Raw genomic sequence first — 16,799 nt, 5'->3', positions numbered from 1 at the left:
GTGGAACCCAACTGAGAGTGCCAACTCAGGACAAATTGCTCAAACAGGGCAGTTACAGCCCAAGGCTGGGGTTTTTCCACCTCCAAGGCAAACCAAACCAGCCAGACTAGGAGGACTTCGGTCTCACCCCCTGGCTAACCGCACAAGATCTGGGTGCCACTACAGGACCTTGGTTGCAACAATGATCTATATGGTCCCAGAGTATATCAATAACGTCACACCCCCAACGCAAAATTGATGCAGGAAGGGATGTCACAAACACCACTGACTGCATCCTAAGAGCTCTCCACTCTGGACAATGCATCAGCTACAATATTTTCCTTTCCCCTTATGTGGACTATATCCATTTCATACTCCTGAAGGGCTAAACTCCAACGCAGCAACCTGGAGTTGTTGCCCTTGGCCCTGTGCAGCCAGACCAGAGGGGCATGATCACTCAACACAGTGAATTTTTTATTGTACAAATAGGGCTTAAGTTGCTTGACAGCCCAGACAATGGCATAACATTCCTTTTCAATGGTAGCGTAATTTTGCTCAGTGGGGGACAATTTCTTACTTAGATATGCCACGGGATGTCTCTTCCCTCCTTCCCCCTCTTGCATTAGCACTGCCCCCAGCCCAATATTGGAAGCGTCTGTACATAATAAAAAGGGCTTTTCAAAATCTGGGCTGGCCAAAACAGGCTCCTTGGCCAAAGCGCTCTTTATGCTTTGAAAACCCTGCTCACAGGCCTCCGTCCATAGCACCCGGTCTGGTTTTTCCTTTTTCGTCAGGTCTGTGATGGGAGCAACAATGTCGCTGAATCCCTGCACAAATCTCCTGTAATAGTTGGCCAGACCAATGAAGGATTGGACCTGCTTTTTAGTTCTAGGGGTTGGCCAGTTTTTAATGGCCTCTACCTTTACAGGCTCTGGGCGCAGTTGCCCATTGCCCACCCTGTGCCCCAGGTAGGTCACCTCAGCAGCTCCCATTCTGCATTTAGAAACCTTAACCGTTAGATTGGCCTCCCTGAGCCGGTGCAGCACAATCCCTATGTGGTTCAGGTGATCTTGCCACGAACTGCTGAATACGGCCAGGTCGTCTATATAGGCCCTCGCAAAAGATTCTAATCCCCGTAGGACCTCATTTATAAGTCTCATGAACGTAGCCCCTGAATTTCGCATCCCAAAGGGCAGCACTTTGAACTCATATAGGCCCGATTCCACTATGAAAGCGGATTTTCCTTGTGCCTCGGCATCTAGGGGTATTTGCCAGTACCCCTTAGTCAGGTCCAGGGTGCTTATAAACCTTGCCCCTCCCAGCGTATCCAGTAGATCCTCTATTCTGGGTGTGGGGTAAGGGTCAGGCTGGGTGATAGCATTTAGCTTCCTGTAATCCACACAAAACCTCATGGTCTTATCCTTTTTTGGCACCATCACAATGGGAGAGGCCCAGGGGCTCTGGGATCTGGTGATTATTCCCATTGTCAACATGCTCTCCACCTCTTCCTGGATCTGTCTTTGCATCTCTCCCTTGGCCCTGTAAGCTCTGCTAGGGGCTGGGCGGGGACCCACCGTCTGAATGGAGTGTGTCATCCTATCTGTGAGCCCTGGCCTATTGGAGAATGTTTGTTTGTGGTGTTTTAACAGCCTCAGCAGTTCCTTTCTTTGAGGGGGGGTTAAATCCTCCCCCATCTCAATGCTCTCAAGCGGCGTTTCCTCCTGGCTTTCAGCAACCATGTCAATTAAAGGGGCAGATCCTGCCTCTTCCTCAGCATAACAGATTGTGTTCACATTTACCTCCCTTGCATGGTAAGCCTTCATTCTGTTCACATGCACTGTCTGCACACTTCCCTGTACCTGGGGCTTCCTCACATCATAGGTAACCTCATTAATCCTTTCCACTACCTCCATGGGTCCAGACCAAACATCTTTCATTTTGTTCTTCCTGACAGGATCTAGCACCAACACCATGTCCCCTATTTCAAACGCTCTCTCTTTAGCATCTCTGTCATACCAGGCTTTCTGCGTATCCTGGCTCTCTTTCAGATTCTGCTCAACCAACTTCATCATCTCCTGCAAACTCTCCTTGAATTGAGCCACATACTCGGCCACCGGCTGCTCTGCCTCCTCCACATTACCTTCCCACGAGTCACGAACCAAATCTAGGGGCCCCCGGACCTGCCTCCCATAGAGCAGTTCAAAGGGAGCAAACCCTGTAGACTCTTGGGGCACACTCCTGTATGCATACAATAGATACGGCAGCATAACATCCCAGTCATTCTGGCGTCTATCCACGTACATTTTCAACATAGACTTCAGGGTTCCATTGAACCTCTCCACTAGACCATTAGTCTGGGGGTGGTAGGGAGCAGCTTTCAGGTGCTTCACCCCACATAACTCCCACAACTGTTTGAAAACCACAGACATAAAGTTAGACCCACGGTCAGACAATATTTCCTTGGGAAAACCCACTCTGCTGAAAATAGAGAACAAGGCCACTGCCACTGTCTCTGCCTCGATATTAGCCAAGGCTACAGCCTCCGGATATCTGGTAGCAAAATCTACCAACACCAGGATGTATTTCTTCCCATTTCTGGAAGGTTTAGGGAGTGGCCCCACAATATCCACAGCTACTCTGGCAAAAGCTTCCCCAATAATGGGCAGAGGCTGGAGGGGCACCTTGCTAGGCCCCCTTAACCCCTTACGCTTCTGGCACAGCTAACAGCTCCTGCAGTAATCTCTCACCGACCCAAAAAGGTGGGGCCAGTAGAAATTCTGCTCTAGCCTGTCACACGTTTTGCCTACACCCAGATGTCCTGCAAAGGGACTATCATGAGCCAACTTCAACAAATCATTGTGGTAACTCTCAGGTACCACAAGCTGTTTGCGAGCTGCTGCTTGGGAATGCTTCTTTCCCCTAGGTGGTTCCCTATACAACAGCCCATCCTGCATAAAAAACCTGCCTCTCTCTTCACAGGCTGGGACCTGACTCTGAGCATCATTCCTGGCCCTCTCTAGAGATACATCACTCTGCTGAGCCACAATGAATTCACTCTGGGTTTTGGTCGGATTCAGAATCATCTCTGATATTTCAGACAAACCCTCACCTGATCCATCTTGAGAGGCACTCTCTGTCTGTTTGCTGCCCCCCTCACTGCCATCAGTCAGGGTATCTGCCACAGCCCCAAATTCTTTCTGTGACCTGGTCACTACATTAACTTGGCCAGGCACCCCCAATATGTTATTTCCTACCAACACATCAGCCGGAATCAAATCCCGGACAGCAGCCTTCACGTCCCCTTTAAAGCCATCCCACTCCAGGTGGATTCTAGCCATTGGCAGGTCCACAGAGTACTCGGATAACGCCACTACCGTCACATACTCCCCCGGCAGCATGTCCTCCGGCTTCACCAGATGTCCCTTGACTATAGTTACATCCGAGCCAGTGTCTCGCCATCCCGTGCATTCAACATCATTGACCTTTGCCTCCATGATAAACCTCTCACTCCCCTGCCACGCCTCAGTCCTGACATAACTGGTGAGCTTATCACCTCCTCCCATGCCACTGGAGACGATGGGGTTAACATTAGCTACTGCTGTGCTTGCACCTGAACTTAAGGTGGAGCTGTTGTGGCTTGGTTCAGCCTGAGTGCTCAGGGTAATGGAGTTGGCATTTATCGTGGCATTTGGGGTTGCTGGCTTTGGGCTGCCCTTCAGGGTCGGGCAATCTGGTCTCATGTGGCCCAGCATACCACAGTGATAGCATGTAATCTGTTCCGTCCTGGGATGAGAGTTCCTACCCTCCGGGCCCCCTTGAACTCCTCTAGAAGAGTCAGGGACAGATTTACTTTTAAATCCCTCCCTCCTCTTGAACTGGGGAGAATGGTGATTAGTTTTCCCCGGGGTTTTACACCCTTCTCGAGCCCTGTTCTGGGTATGGGCATCCGCAATCTCTGCTGCCCGTAGGACTGACTCAGGGTCCCTGTCACACACAGCTGCTCTCACATGGTCAGGCACAATATCTAAGAACTGTTCCAAAGTTATTAAATCCAGCAGTTTTTCAAAACTCCCATGCGCCTTGGCTCCCACAACCCACTTTTTAACAAAACCCATCAGCTTATGAGCACATTCTACAAAAGTACAATCCTTAGGCATTTTAAACTCTCTAAACTTAACTCTGTAAGATTCAGGAGTAACCTTGAATCGCCTTAACACAGAATCTTTAAACTGCCCATAATCCAAGGCTTCTTGTTCCCCCAAGTCATTAAATACCTCCCTGGCTTTTCCAGTCAGTCTGGTCAGCAGGACAGGCATTCGCTGACCCTCAGGGATCTGGTACAGATTGCAGAGGCGTTCAAAGGTAGACAAAAACTCCTCTATATCCTCAGTATCGTTGTAAATGGGACACATCCTTTCCCAGTTTTTCTCATGGCGTGGGGGAAGTGGAGTACCAGGTGGGGATGACTTTCTCCGCTCTTCCAGTACTTGGAGCTGAAGTCTGGCCGTCTCCTGTTCCATCTTGTGAGTCTCCTGCTCCATCCTGTGAGTCTCCTGCTCAGCAGCGAGCAGCTCTAGACGTCCCTTACGAGCTCTCTCTTCTCTCTCATCAGCCTCCTTCTTTCTTTGATCGGCTTCTTTCTCTCTCTCAGCAGCCTCCTTCTCTCTCTCACTTTCTAATTCTGCTATTTTTTGCTTCTCCAGCAATCGAAGATCTGCTAGCTTCTGTTCATGCTCAAATTGCAGTTGACTTGTCACCCTTTGCATTCTAATTTTTTCTGCCTCTTCTGCAGCCTCAGGTAAGGGCTGTGCTCTTGCCCCCTGATCACTGGCTATTAACAGATTTCTCAGTTCCTGATTTGTAGCTTTCTTTCTAAAGCTTATCCTCTTTTCTGAACACAAATTTTCCAGGGCTTTTTTGCCAAGTCCCTCATATGCTCTTTGCTCAGCCATTGCAGCAGCTCTTTAACCAACAAAACTCTCAATCCCAAAATTCAAATTTGGACAGCGTGGGGTTCTGACCCAAAGCTTAATTGACCTGGTTCTGTGGATCCAAGCACGACTACGCCACTGTGACAATGCGGTTCTGGTGGAACCCAACTGAGAGTGCCAACTCAGGACAAATTGCTCAAACAGGGCAGTTACAGCCCAAGGCTGGGGTTTTTCCACCTCCAAGGCAAACCAAACCAGCCAGACTAGGAGGACTTCGGTCTCACCCCCTGGCTAACCGCAAGTCTCACAAGCAATCTCCTTAGACACCCCAGTTTCCCAGTATTACCACCAGTGCCACCCGTTATGGGGACAAATGGTTATGAAAACCAATACCCCAGTAAAAGAAAAAGGTTCTCCTGATCCCAAAGGACCAAGCCCCAGACCCAGGTCAATATACAGATCAGATCTTATCCACAAATCACGCTGTTGCCAATCCTTTAGAATCTAGAATCTAAAGGTTTATTCATAAAAGGAAAAAGATAGAGATGAGAGTTAGAATTGGTTAAATGGAATCAATTACATACAGTAATGGCAAAGTTCTTGGTTCAGGCTTGCAGCAGCGATGGAATAAACTGCAGGTTCAAATCAAGTCTCTGGAACATCCCCCGCTGGGATGGGTCCTCAGTCCTTTGTTCAAAGCTTCAGCTTGTAGCAAAGTCCCTCCAGAGGTAAGAAGCAGGATTGAAGACAAGATGGAGATGAGGCATCAGCCTTATATAGTCTTTTCCAGGTGTAAGAACAGCAAATGGAGTCTGGAGTCACATGGGCCAGTCCCTGCATACTTTGCTGAGTTACAAGGCGTATCCGCCTTCTCTCAATGGGTCCATTGTATAGCTGATGGTCCTTTAATGGGCCATCAAGCAGGCTAGGCAGAGCTAACACCATGTTGTCTGGGATGTCACCCAGCAGCATAGCCTAAGTTTGAAATACAGACAGTATAGAGCCAATATTCCTAACTTCAACTACAAAATTGATACATACATATAGACAGCATAATTATAACCAGTAAACCATAGCCTTGTCTTAGACACCCCATTTGACCCCCTTTACACAAGATCTGGGTGCCACTACAGGACCTTGGTTGCAACAATGATCTATATGGTCCCAGAGTATATCAATAACGTCACACCCGGCTAAAAAGAGCCGGAGCAGCCGCTGTCCTGCCCGGGACCCTCCTCGCTTTAGAACAGAGCTGTTGTCTCGGGACTTGCTCCCCCCACCTTGGAAACGCACCGGCCGGTGTCGATGGCGCCGAGAGCCTGTTTCTGGCGAACGCTCGGGCCGAATCCGGGCTCCGTGCTGGGCCGTTCGTTGGCCCCGAACAGAAACGTGTCTGTCCCGTTAATCCAGCGGCATCGCTCTTGGGGGGCCAGCCCTGAGCCCCCAGTGCCTGGCTCTGCCCCGGGCCCCTCGGGGGTCCCCTAGCTCTGGCAGCCCCCCCCCCCCGGGCTCCAGCCCACAGCAACCCTCAGCCAGCGCAAAGGGGGGGTTATCATACGTCCCCCCCAGCCCAGGCAGCTCTCAGGGGCCCGGCCTGGCGAGTCCCCGCCCCGTGGCCCGGCCCCATGGGCTCCACCTGCTCCTTGGCCCCCCAGCCCCCCCTTCCAGCCAGGCCCTGTATCTCCTCCCTCCCAACCCCCCCTTGCAGTCGGACTCCATATCCCCTCCACACAGCCCCCCCCTTCCAGCCAGGCCCCCTATATCCCCTCCCCATAGCCCTCCCTCCTTCCACCCAGGCCCCATATCCCCTCCCTGTGACGAACTGGGACTGTTCTTGCTGGGGTGTGTGAATGCTGACAGGGGAGTGTGACTAGGATGGTCTGCATCGGGGGATGGGAGCCGGCCCAAGGGAACATACCTGAGCTTGTAACATGAGAACCCAGGAGGGGGTTGGAGGTCAGATGACTCCGGGGCCCGGGAAACTGAACAAAGGCTGTGGGAGGGGTCGCTGAAGCGAGAGTGCTGGAAGCAGGCTGGAGAGATGGCTGGGGGTCAGAGATGGCTCTGACCTCCCAAGGGGGGCTGGGCTGGGATGCCCTGGGACCCCAAGATGGACCTAACTGAGGGGGTCCCTGTTGTCTGTGCCTGCAAGACCTGTCTTGGACTGTATTCCTGTCATCCAAATAAACCTTCTGCTTTACTGGCTGGCTGAGAGTCATGGTGAATCGCAGGAAGCCGGGGGTGCAGGGCCCTGAGTCCCCCAATACTCCGTGACAACTGGTGGCAGCGGTGGGATCTACTGCACCCCGTGGACGGCGCTTCCTGCAGTAAGTGACTGGGGAGCAGTAAAACGAAGGGGGATTGACGGGGACCAGGCGTGCTGAAGAGTGAGAGAGAGACGGTTATTACCCCTGGGAGTGTGTGACCAGCGAGAAGGACTTTTGCAGTAACAGGGTCCCCCGGGGGGATCGCAGCGAGTGGTCCCAGGGGCGGAGGAGTCTGCAGCTCGACCCTGGCAGAGAGGTGGTGACCTCGAGAAGGGCTGGCACACTAGGGGGCCCCCTGGGAACTGTGGGGAGCTGTGAGCACACAGGCCGGTGAGTGGCCAGCAGGAAGATGTATGCCAAGCGGCTTAAGAGCGACCTGGTGGAGCTGTGCAAGCAGAGGCGGCTGCGCATTGGGAGGCTCACCAAAGAACAGCTCATTGCCCAGCTGGAGGCGGAAGATCGCGCGAATGAACTGATCCCTGTGTCTCAGGGAAGCAGCCTGGCAAATGCAGCGCAGGCACCAGTGTCTGTCCCAGCTGGGAGTGGTCAGCCGGCTGCTGAGGGCTTCCCGAGACCCCTCCTTCCTATGCCTAGGGGAAGGGTGGGGAGGAGCCCAGCAAATACCGAAGGCGCCGTGACCCCCCCGGCCAGCAGGGGGTCCCCCCGGCGAAGCCCGCCGGCCAGCAGAGGATCCTCCCGGCAACGTTCGGCATCCGGGGAGCGGAATTGGCTGGAATGGGAGAAAGAGCTAAAACTGAGAGAGCTGGAGGATCGTGAACAACAGAGACAGCATGAAGAGAGACGGCGTCAGCATGAACGGGAGGAGAAAGAGAGACAGCATCAGCATGAAGAGAGACAGAGACAGCATGAACGGGAGGAGAATGAGAGACAGCATCAGCGTGAACGGGAGGAGAAAGAGAGACAGAGACAGGAGAATGAGAGACAGCGTCAGCATGACCTGGAACTGGCGAGATTGAAGGGCAGCGAACCCCCGGCTGCGGTGAGTGAGGGGGGACCCAGGACTGCACGGAGCTTTGATAAGTGCATCATGGCCCCATACAAGGAGGGGGAGGACATGGACGACTTCCTGGAGGCCTTTGAGACGGCCTGCGAGCTGCACCGGGTTGATCCCGCGGACAGACTCCGGGTCCTTACCCCCTTACTGGACCCCAAATCCGTGGCATTGTACCGCCAACTGGGAGAGGCAGAGAAAGGGGACTACGAACTATTCAAAAAGGCCCTGCTACGTGAGTTTGGGCTGACTCCTGAGATGTACCGGGAAAGGTTCCGGAGTCAAGATAAAGCCCCTGAGATCTCATATCTGCAACTAGCCGTCCGCATGGAAAGATACGCCAGCAAGTGGGCTGGTGGGGCCCAGACGAAGGAGGACCTGATTAAACTGCTGGTACTGGAGCAACTGTATGAGCGGTGCCCATCCGACCTGAGGCTGTGGTTGGTGGACAGAAAGCCAGAGAACCCGCGACACGCCGGGCAGCTGGCTGATGAGTTTGTAAAGAGCCGGTCAGGGGCTGGCAGGGAGGAGCCCCAAAGGAACAGGCCCGCCGCGATGCAGAGAGAGAGTCACCCTGGGACCTCCCAAAGGGGGAATATTGGGAATCCCCTCCCCCGGGAAATGCCCAGCGTCAGGGACAACCGACCGGCTCGAGGGGACCCACAGGACATGAGCTGCTATTACTGCGGCCGAAGAGGCCACGTTCGGGCCCAGTGCCCCAAGCTCAAGGACAGACTGAGCAGACCGAACCCGCATAGGGTTAACTTGGTAGAGGCCCAGACGGACGAGGGGCAGGCTTCTCACGCAAGAGGGGCTGGCAGCTTATCAACTGCTCAAGAGAGAGAAGGGCCCCAGGCCAGCTCCTCTAGGGGGCTGGATGCCCCAGACTCGGGGTTTTTGGTTTATACGGTGGGCGCGGGGCTGTCCCTCCGGAGAGAGTACCTTGTTCCCCTGGAGGTGGATGGGAGGAAGGTCAATGGATACTGGGATACGGGCGCAGAGGTGACGCTGGCCCGGCCCGAGGTGGTGGCCCCAGATCAGGTGGTGCCCAACTCCTACCTGACCCTGACGGGGGTGGGCGGAACACCAGTCAAAGTGCCCGTGGCAAGGGTACACCTGAAGTGGGGGGCCAAGGAGGGCCCCAAGGATGTGGGGGTACACCCGTATTTGCCCACTGAGATATTGATGGGGGGGGACCTGGAGAACTGGCCAAGCAACCCCCAAAAGGCACTGGTTGTGACCCGCAGTCAGAGCCGGCGAGGGGCCCTGCGCCCTGGCCTTGGGGGGGGTGCCTTGCCTGAGGCGCAGGACCCTAACCTGGTGGGGAGGGAACGCCCAGGGACGCGGCTCAGGGAGGCTGCAGCTTCGGACCCAGCGGGCGAGAAAGAGCAGGTGGCCATCCCTGTCCCAGCTGCTGAGTTCCAGGCCGAGTTACAGAGAGACCCCTCCTTGCGGAAGATAAGGGACCTGGCCGACCTCAATGCGGTACAGACCCTGGAACGAGGTGGCCGGAAAAGGTTCCTGTGGGAGAGGGGGTTCCTGTACCGAGAATGGGCTCCCCCAGGGAAAATGGAGTCAGGGGGGATCAGGAGGCAGCTGGTGGTACCCCAGAAGTATCGCCGCCAGCTGCTGTGCCGGGCCCATGACATTCCCCTCTCAGGGCACCAGGGAACCTGGCGTACCCAGCAGAGGCTGCTACGGAGCTTTTACTGGCCTGGGGTCTTTGTTACTGTCCGACAGTACTGCGGATCCTGTGACCCCTGTCAGAGGGGGAGGAAGGCCTGGGACAAGGGGAAAACAGCTTTAGGACCCTTGCCCAGCATAAAGGATCCTTTCCGGAGGGTGGCCAAGGTAAAAAGGGCGGCTCTAAACCAAGAGAGCCCAAAGCACAGACCTCCAGACTGGAGCGCTGGGAGAAGACCACAGCCCAGTTGGAACCCCAGAGGTATGGGGGTGGGAAAAGGGCACAGGCCGCATAAACCTTCCCACATGCGAACTGCGAGTGCCATCAAGCACCCCCGAACTAAGGGGGGGCGTGGAACGGAAGGGGCCTGGTGTAACTCCCACCAAGGAACTGGAGGGATGCGGGGGCATCCATGGGAACGGGGGTAGGTTCGAACTTCCCCGGGTCACTGGCTAAAGTGACCCTGCTCAGTTCGGTCTCGAAGGGGGGAGAGATGTGACGAACTGGGACTGTTCTTGCTGGGGTGTGTGAATGCTGACAGGGGAGTGTGACTAGGATGGTCTGCATCGGGGGATGGGAGCCGGCCCAAGGGAACATACCTGAGCTTGTAACATGAGAGCCCAGGAGGGGGTTGGAGGTCAGATGACTCCGGGGCCCGGGAAACTGAACAAAGGCTGTGGGAGGGGTCGCTGAAGCGAGAGTGCTGGAAGCAGGCTGGAGAGATGGCTGGGGGTCAGAGATGGCTCTGACCTCCCAAGGGGGGCTGGGCTGGGATGCCCTGGGACCCCAAGATGGACCTAACTGAGGGGGTCCCTGTTGTCTGTGCCTGCAAGACCTGTCTTGGACTGTATTCCTGTCATCCAAATAAACCTTCTGCTTTACTGGCTGGCTGAGAGTCATGGTGAATCGCAGGAAGCCGGGGGTGCAGGGCCCTGAGTCCCCCAATACTCCGTGACACTCCCCCATGCCCCCCTTCCAACCAGGCCCCCTATATCCCCTCCCCACAGCCCCCCCTTCCAGCCGGACCCCATATCCCCTCCCCACAGCCCCTCCCTTCCAACCGGGGCCCATATCCCCTCCCCACATCCCCCCTTTCCAGCCAGGCTCCCTATATCCCCTCCCCACAGCCTCCCCCTTGCAGTCAGACTCCATATCCCCTCCCCACACACCCCCCTTCCAACCGGGGCCCATATCCCCTCCTCACATCCCCCCCCTTCCAGCTAGGCCCCCTATATACCCTCCCCACAGCCCTCCCCTTCCATCCGGGACCCCTATATCCCCTCCCCACAGGCCCCCCTTCCAGCTGGGCCCCACACCACCCCTTTGTCGTCCAGCAGGTCACCTGGGCCCCCTCCCCCTCAGCCCCTTGTTCCCCCAATGGCTGGAACCGGCTGCTCCCGAGCTGGGGGGGCCTCCCGGGCACCAGTCGCTGGGTCCCCCATCGCCTGGCTGTCGTCGGGGTCCCGGCTGCTGGGCGAGGTCACACCTGGCCCCCTGCAGCAATGACCCCCCCCGTCTGCCACCCCCAGTTACACCCCCAGCACACAGGGAAACTGAGGCACACACCATGTTCATGCACAACACTATGAAAAGCCCCCACTTTGTCACACCCTCCTCGCCAAGCTGGGAGAGAACCCAGGTGTCCTAGCTCTAAGCCCCTCCCCCGCCACTCTACCCCTACTACTCTCCCAGAGCCAGGAGAGAACCCAGGCATCCGGGCTGCCAGCTGCTCCCTGGGCTCTGTGCCAGGTCACATATGCTGGGTTCCAGCTCCATGGTAACAAGTCACAAACACCCTCCCTCCCCCCGGGGGCAGGGCCTGGGCAGAGGCTGGCATGGCTGGCACCGTCCTGCCCGCGCCCGCGGGCACCGACCTGGGTTGGGGCGTCGAGGGGGCCCAATGGCACCACAGCCGGGACTGGCCCCTCACCAGCAGTGGAGTGGGGCTGGAGAACTGGCCCCCACAGCCCTTCCCGCCCCCTGCTGCCCCGCGTGAGTGCCAGCCGGCGGCCTGGACGCCTGGGTTCCCTCCTGGCTCGGGGAGTGGGGGTCTGGTGGTTAGAGCTGGGGGGGGAACAGGAGCCAGGATGCCTGGGTTCTATCCTGGCTCTGGGAGGCGGGTGGGGTCTCGTGGTTAGAGTGGGGGCAGGGGGCTAGGAGCTCGGACGCCTGGGTTCTATCTTGGCTCTGGGCAGGGAGTGGGGCCTAGAGGTTGGAGGGGAGGGGACTGGCAGCCAGGACGCCTGGGTTCCCTCCTGGCTTGGGGAGAGGGGTCCGGTGGTTAGACCTGGGGCTGGGAGAAACTGGAGCCAAGATGCCTGCGTTTAATCCTGGCTCTGGGAGGGGAGTGGGGCCTAGTGGTTGGAGGGGAGGGGGCTGGCATCCAGGACGCGTGGGTTCCCTCCTGATTTGGGGTGGGAGGTCGGGGTGGGGGGGGCAGCAGCCAGGACGCCTGGGTTCTCTCCCCAGCTGTGTGGGGTGGGGGGTTACAGGTTCTCTCTATCTCCCCTCCAGTCCACAGTCCATGAGCCCCTGCCCCCCGGCGCGGAGCGGCCCCCGCGGGAAGAGCTGATCCAGCGCTTGGCGACCACCACGGGGCTCTGCCATGACGTGAAAACCCACGGAGGGGTCCTGGGGCAGCCCGGCTACCTCCTGCCCGCCCCGCTGTGGAGAGTCCACTGCAACAAGGACCTCCGGGACAAGGCACAAGGAGGGGGGGGGAGCTGGGAGCCAGGACGCCTGGGTTCTATCCCCGGCTCTGGGAGGGGAGTGGGGACTAGTGGTTAGAGCAGGGGGGCTGGGAGCCAGGACGCCTGGGTTCTCTCCATGGCTCTGGGAGGGGAGTGGGGGTCTAGTGGTTAGAGCAGGGGGGAGCTGGGAGCCAGGACGCCTGGGTTCCATCCCCAGCTAGGGGAGGGGAGTGGGGTGCAGTGGTTAGAGCGGGGTGCGGGGGCTGGGAGCCAGGATGCCTGGGTTCCATGGCTCAGCACCTGCTCCCAGGTGGGGGGGGGGGGGCGGTGATGCTGTGGAGGCGTTTGAGGGTCACACATTGTCTCTCGCCCCCCCAGGGTGGCTTTTGGGATCTGCTCTCGTGTCCCCCACCGGCTGTTGGGGGCAGGGGGAGGAGGGTTATGGATCAGGGGTGGGGGCTCCTTAGAACATGGGGGGGGCTGTCTCCCTCCCCCCTGCACTGACCCCCACCTCCCCCCACCCTTGGTGCTCTGTCCCCCAGCTGCAGCTCCATGCCTGGCGGGTCCCCGCTGACCCCGGGGGGGCGGCTGAGCGAGACCGGCACCGATTCTGCGGCTGGCCCAACCTGCCCCCCGAGCCCGCCCACCACGCCGGCCCCCAGCCCTTCGGCCTGGCTGCCCACCACAGTGACGGCGCCTCCAAGGTAGGGACCCCAGAGATGGGGGTGGGGGGGGCTCTCTGGTTGGGGGGGGGAAGGGTCTGGGGTTCCCCAGGAGGCCGATGGGGTGGGGAGAGAGGTCAGATTCCCAGGGAGATGGCAGATGGGGGTGGGGGGAGGGGCTGGGGTCCCCAGAATGGGGTGAACCCTAATTTCCATCTCCCCCGGCACTCCAGTCCATGGTGGGCAGCACAGAGAACAAGCCCCTGGCCGGATCCGTCTTCTACGTCCGCGACGGGGCGGTTCTGAGCCGTCTGGAGCCCTACGTCTCCGTCACCAGCCAGGACATCCGCGCCTTCACCCCGTGAGAGACCCCACTGCTTCGGGGGCGGGGGGCTAGGAGCCAGGACGCCTGGGTTCTCTCCCTGGCCCTGAGAGGGGAGTGGGGGCTGGTGGTTGGAGCAGGGCGGGGCTGGGTGCCAGGACGCCTGGGTTCTCTCCCTGGCTCTGGGAAGGGAGTGGGGGCTGGTGGTTAGAGCCGGGGGGGGTTGGGAGGCAGGACGCCTGGGTTCTCTCCCTGGCTCTGGGAGGGGAGTGGGGGCTGGTGGTTAGAGCAGGGGGGGCTGAGAGGCAGGGACGCCTGGGGTTCTCTCCCTGGCTCTGGGGAGGGGAGTGGGGGTCTAGTGGTTAGAGCCGGGGGGGGGGGGGCTGGGAGGCAGGATGCCTGGGTTCTCTCCTGGCTCTGGGAGGGGAGTGGGGTCTAGTGGTTAGAGCCGGGGGGGGCTGGGAGGCAGGCTGCCTGGGGCCCATTGGAAGAGGGAGGGGTTGGGGGGGTGCGGGCAGGGCTGACCGAGTCGGGGGGCAGAAGGATCCGTGGTTTCACACCCCCCCCCGTCTCTCCCCCAGGCAGGAGCTGCAGGGCTACGCCCGGAAAGACGCTCTCACCTACTGGCAGTTTGAGGGTTACCCGAAGGCCTGGGGGCACGGCCTGAGGGACCCCTCCCTGGGCAAGGACGCGGTGCCCCCCCTCCGGCTCCCCGGCCCCCCCACGCGACCCCAGCCTCTTCCCGAGTCCCACCCACCCTCCCCGCCTGCCCATGCTGGCCCCTGCTGTCCCGCACCGGGGGGCGCTGAGCCCTGGCGCAGGAGTCCTACGGGTCCCCCCGCCGCACCCCCAGCACCCGGGGGCCCCCAGCCCGGCCCCCCACCGTCTGCCCCCCCGCAGCCGGGCCCCAGATCCTGGCAGTGCCCCTGATGTACCGCACGGAGAGCCAATGTTATGGGAGCAGCAAACCCAGGCCTGTCTGAGGGGGGGCCCCCCATACTGTGCACCCCAACATGCTACAATACGTCACCCCTGTGTTCTCTGGTCTGTCCTCCTTGGGGGGCAGGGGGCTCGCTGAGGCCTGGTCCCTTTCTCTGCCCCCCCAGCCGCCAGGACACCTGGGTTCTATTTGGGGGGAGGGAGGGGCTGCCAGGTATGATTCTCAGAAGAGGACTCAGGTGTCCTGACTCCCAGCCCCCCTCCCTCGTGCCCTTGGGGGGGATTTGTCCGGGGGCGCCGCTGTTGTGGCCTGCAGGATGTGGGGATTTCTCACCTGGCAACGCAGCTGGCGCCAGCCCCCCGGCTTCCGGGGGGGAGCCCGGGTTGCCCTTGGCACAGGAGACATGAGCCGAGAGGGTGAACTGCTCTCCCCCCTCCCTTCCCCAAGCCGGGAGAGAACCCAGGAGTCCTGCGCCCCAGCCCCTTCCCTTCCCCGAGCCGGGAGAGAACCCAGGAGTCCTGCGCCCCAGCCCCTTCCCCGAGCCGGGAGAGAACCCAGGAGTCCTGCGCCCCAGCCCCCCCCCTGCTCTCACCCCCAGCTCCCCTCCCTCCCCGAACTGGAGAGAGAACCCAGGAGTCCCCAGGGGCTGTGGCACGCGAAGGGGCTGGCTGCTCGGACCCCTGGGTTCAACCCTGGCAAACAGGCCGCGTGGGCCGAGCGCCCTAGTGACGTTGGCCTTGAAGTCGCCCCCTCCCTGTGCCGGGGGGGGTGTGGCCTTGGCTCCTCGCTGCCGCCAGCTGGAGTGGGGTGGGGGGGGGACATGGGCACTGGGGGGGGCAGGAGCTGCTGGTATAAGAGGGGCAGCGGGGAACGCCTGGTGCTGATTTCCTCGGGCACCAACGCCAGCATGGGACCCCCACAGGTGAGAGCAGCGGTGGGGGGCTGGAAATGGGGGGGGCAGGGAGCCGTGCGCTGGCCAGGGGGGGGCGTGGGGGCACATGGGTCCCTGCTGGGGAGGGTCCGGGCCCCAGCTAACAGTGCCCCCTTCCCCGAGCCGGCCCCCATCTGCCCCCCGCTCTGTCCTCTCCCCCAGCGCGGGGCTGCAGGCTCTGGTGCTGGCCGCTGCTGCTGGGCCGGGGGGGCCCTGGGGGCCGCCCGCGGGCGCCGCTTCTGCCGCCGCCCCGTCAACGCCACCATCGCGGCCGAGAAGGACGACTGCCCCGTCTGCGTCACCGTGGCCACGGCCATCTGCAGCGGGTACTGCCAGACCAAGGTGAGGGCGGGGGCCGGGGCGGGGCGGCGGCCCAGCGGGCAGGGACCCCCGCACCCGGGGGGTGGGCGGGGCACCGGCGGGAGGGGGGGCACAGGCCCCGGGGGGGGTTGCCCGCCTGCCCCCCTGCCCTACCCTTCTCTCCCCAGGAGCCGGTGTACAAGAGCGCCCTGGCGCCCGTCTCCCCAACACGTCTGCAGCTACCGGGCCGTGCGCTACGAGACGCTGGCGCTGCCCGGCTGCCCGCCCGGCGTGGACCCGGCCTTCACCTTCCCGGTGGCACTGAGCTGCCACTGCAGCCTGTGCCCCATGGACTCCAGCGACTGCACCGTGCACAGCCTGGGGGCCCGACTTCTGCAGCGCCCCGGGGGGGGATTCGCCTAGGGGCGGGGGGCAATAAACGCCATGGCCACGCCCTCGGCTCCGTGCGTGTGTGTGTGGGTGGGGGGGGGGGGGGCGCAGAGCAGGGCCTCGTTGTGACCACTGGCCCCCAGGGCCAGGCACAGAACCTGGGGGGGCTCCGGGCTCCCAGCCCCTCCCCACAACCCACTAGACCTCAGCCCCCTCCCAGAGCCAGGCACAGAACCAAGGAATCTAGCCCCCCAACCCCCGCCCAGAGCCAAGCACAGAAACCCAGGCGTCCGGGCTCCCAGCCGTCTCCCACCCCCCACACGAGACTCCCAGCCCCCTCCTAGAGCCAAGCACAGAACCCAGGCATCCGGGCTCCCAGCCGTCTCCCACACCCACACGAGACTCCTAGCCCCCTCCCAGAGCCAAGCACAGAATCCAGGCATCCGGGCTCCCAGCCGTCTCCCACCCCCCACACAAGACTCCCAGCCCCAAGCACAGAACCCAGGCATCCGGGCTCCCAGCCGTCTCCCACCCCCACACAAGACTCCCAGCCCCCTCCCAGAGCCAAGCACAGAATCCAGGCATCCGGGCTCCGAGGCCCCCAGCCCCTCCCAGAGCCGAGCACAGAACCCAGGCGTCCGGGCTCCAAGGCCCCCCAGCCCCCTCCCAGAGCCAAGCACAGAACCCAGGC

At 60.1% G+C, this 16,799-nt stretch overlaps 2 protein-coding genes across 2 annotated transcripts; both read left to right on the top strand.

The window, feature by feature from the left end:
• The first annotated feature begins 11,708 nt into the window (after positions 1-11,708).
• Positions 11,709-14,626, top strand: LOC135976229 (stabilizer of axonemal microtubules 3-like). Its single transcript, XM_065570984.1, has 5 exons — positions 11,709-11,813; positions 12,388-12,576; positions 13,106-13,267; positions 13,459-13,586; positions 14,129-14,626. The coding sequence occupies exons 1-5, from the start codon at positions 11,709-11,711 to the stop codon at positions 14,475-14,477; spliced, it is 933 nt and encodes a 310-aa protein (XP_065427056.1). The 3' UTR covers positions 14,478-14,626.
• Positions 14,627-15,307: 681 nt separating this feature from the next.
• Positions 15,308-16,157, top strand: LOC135976228 (lutropin subunit beta-like). The gene is given in 5 exon segments (XM_065570983.1): positions 15,308-15,409; positions 15,581-15,760; positions 15,907-15,942; positions 15,944-16,099; positions 16,101-16,157. Coding segments are annotated over 5 exon segments (531 nt in total).
• Positions 16,158-16,799: the final 642 nt, after the last annotated feature.

The sequence above is a fragment of the Chrysemys picta genome, chromosome 17 (genome assembly GCF_011386835.1).
Source record: "Chrysemys picta bellii isolate R12L10 chromosome 17, ASM1138683v2, whole genome shotgun sequence".
Taxonomy (NCBI): Eukaryota; Metazoa; Chordata; order Testudines; family Emydidae; genus Chrysemys; species Chrysemys picta.
Note: the sequence above shows the minus strand (reverse complement) of the source record. Positions and strands in the feature narration are given on the sequence as shown.

What these genes read in the sequence shown, in the direction of transcription:
- LOC135976229 (XM_065570984.1), top strand. Translation starts at nt 11,709, where the DNA reads ATGGCTGGCACCGTCCTGCCCGCGCCCGCGGGCACCGACCTGGGTTGG. An exon ending in ACAAGGACCTCCGGGACAAG is followed by an intron (nt 12,577 to 13,105) that starts GCACAAGGAGGG and finishes TCTGTCCCCCAG; the next exon opens with CTGCAGCTCCATGCCTGGCG. An exon ending in GACATCCGCGCCTTCACCCC is followed by an intron (nt 13,587 to 14,128) that starts GTGAGAGACCCC and finishes TCTCTCCCCCAG; the next exon opens with GCAGGAGCTGCAGGGCTACG.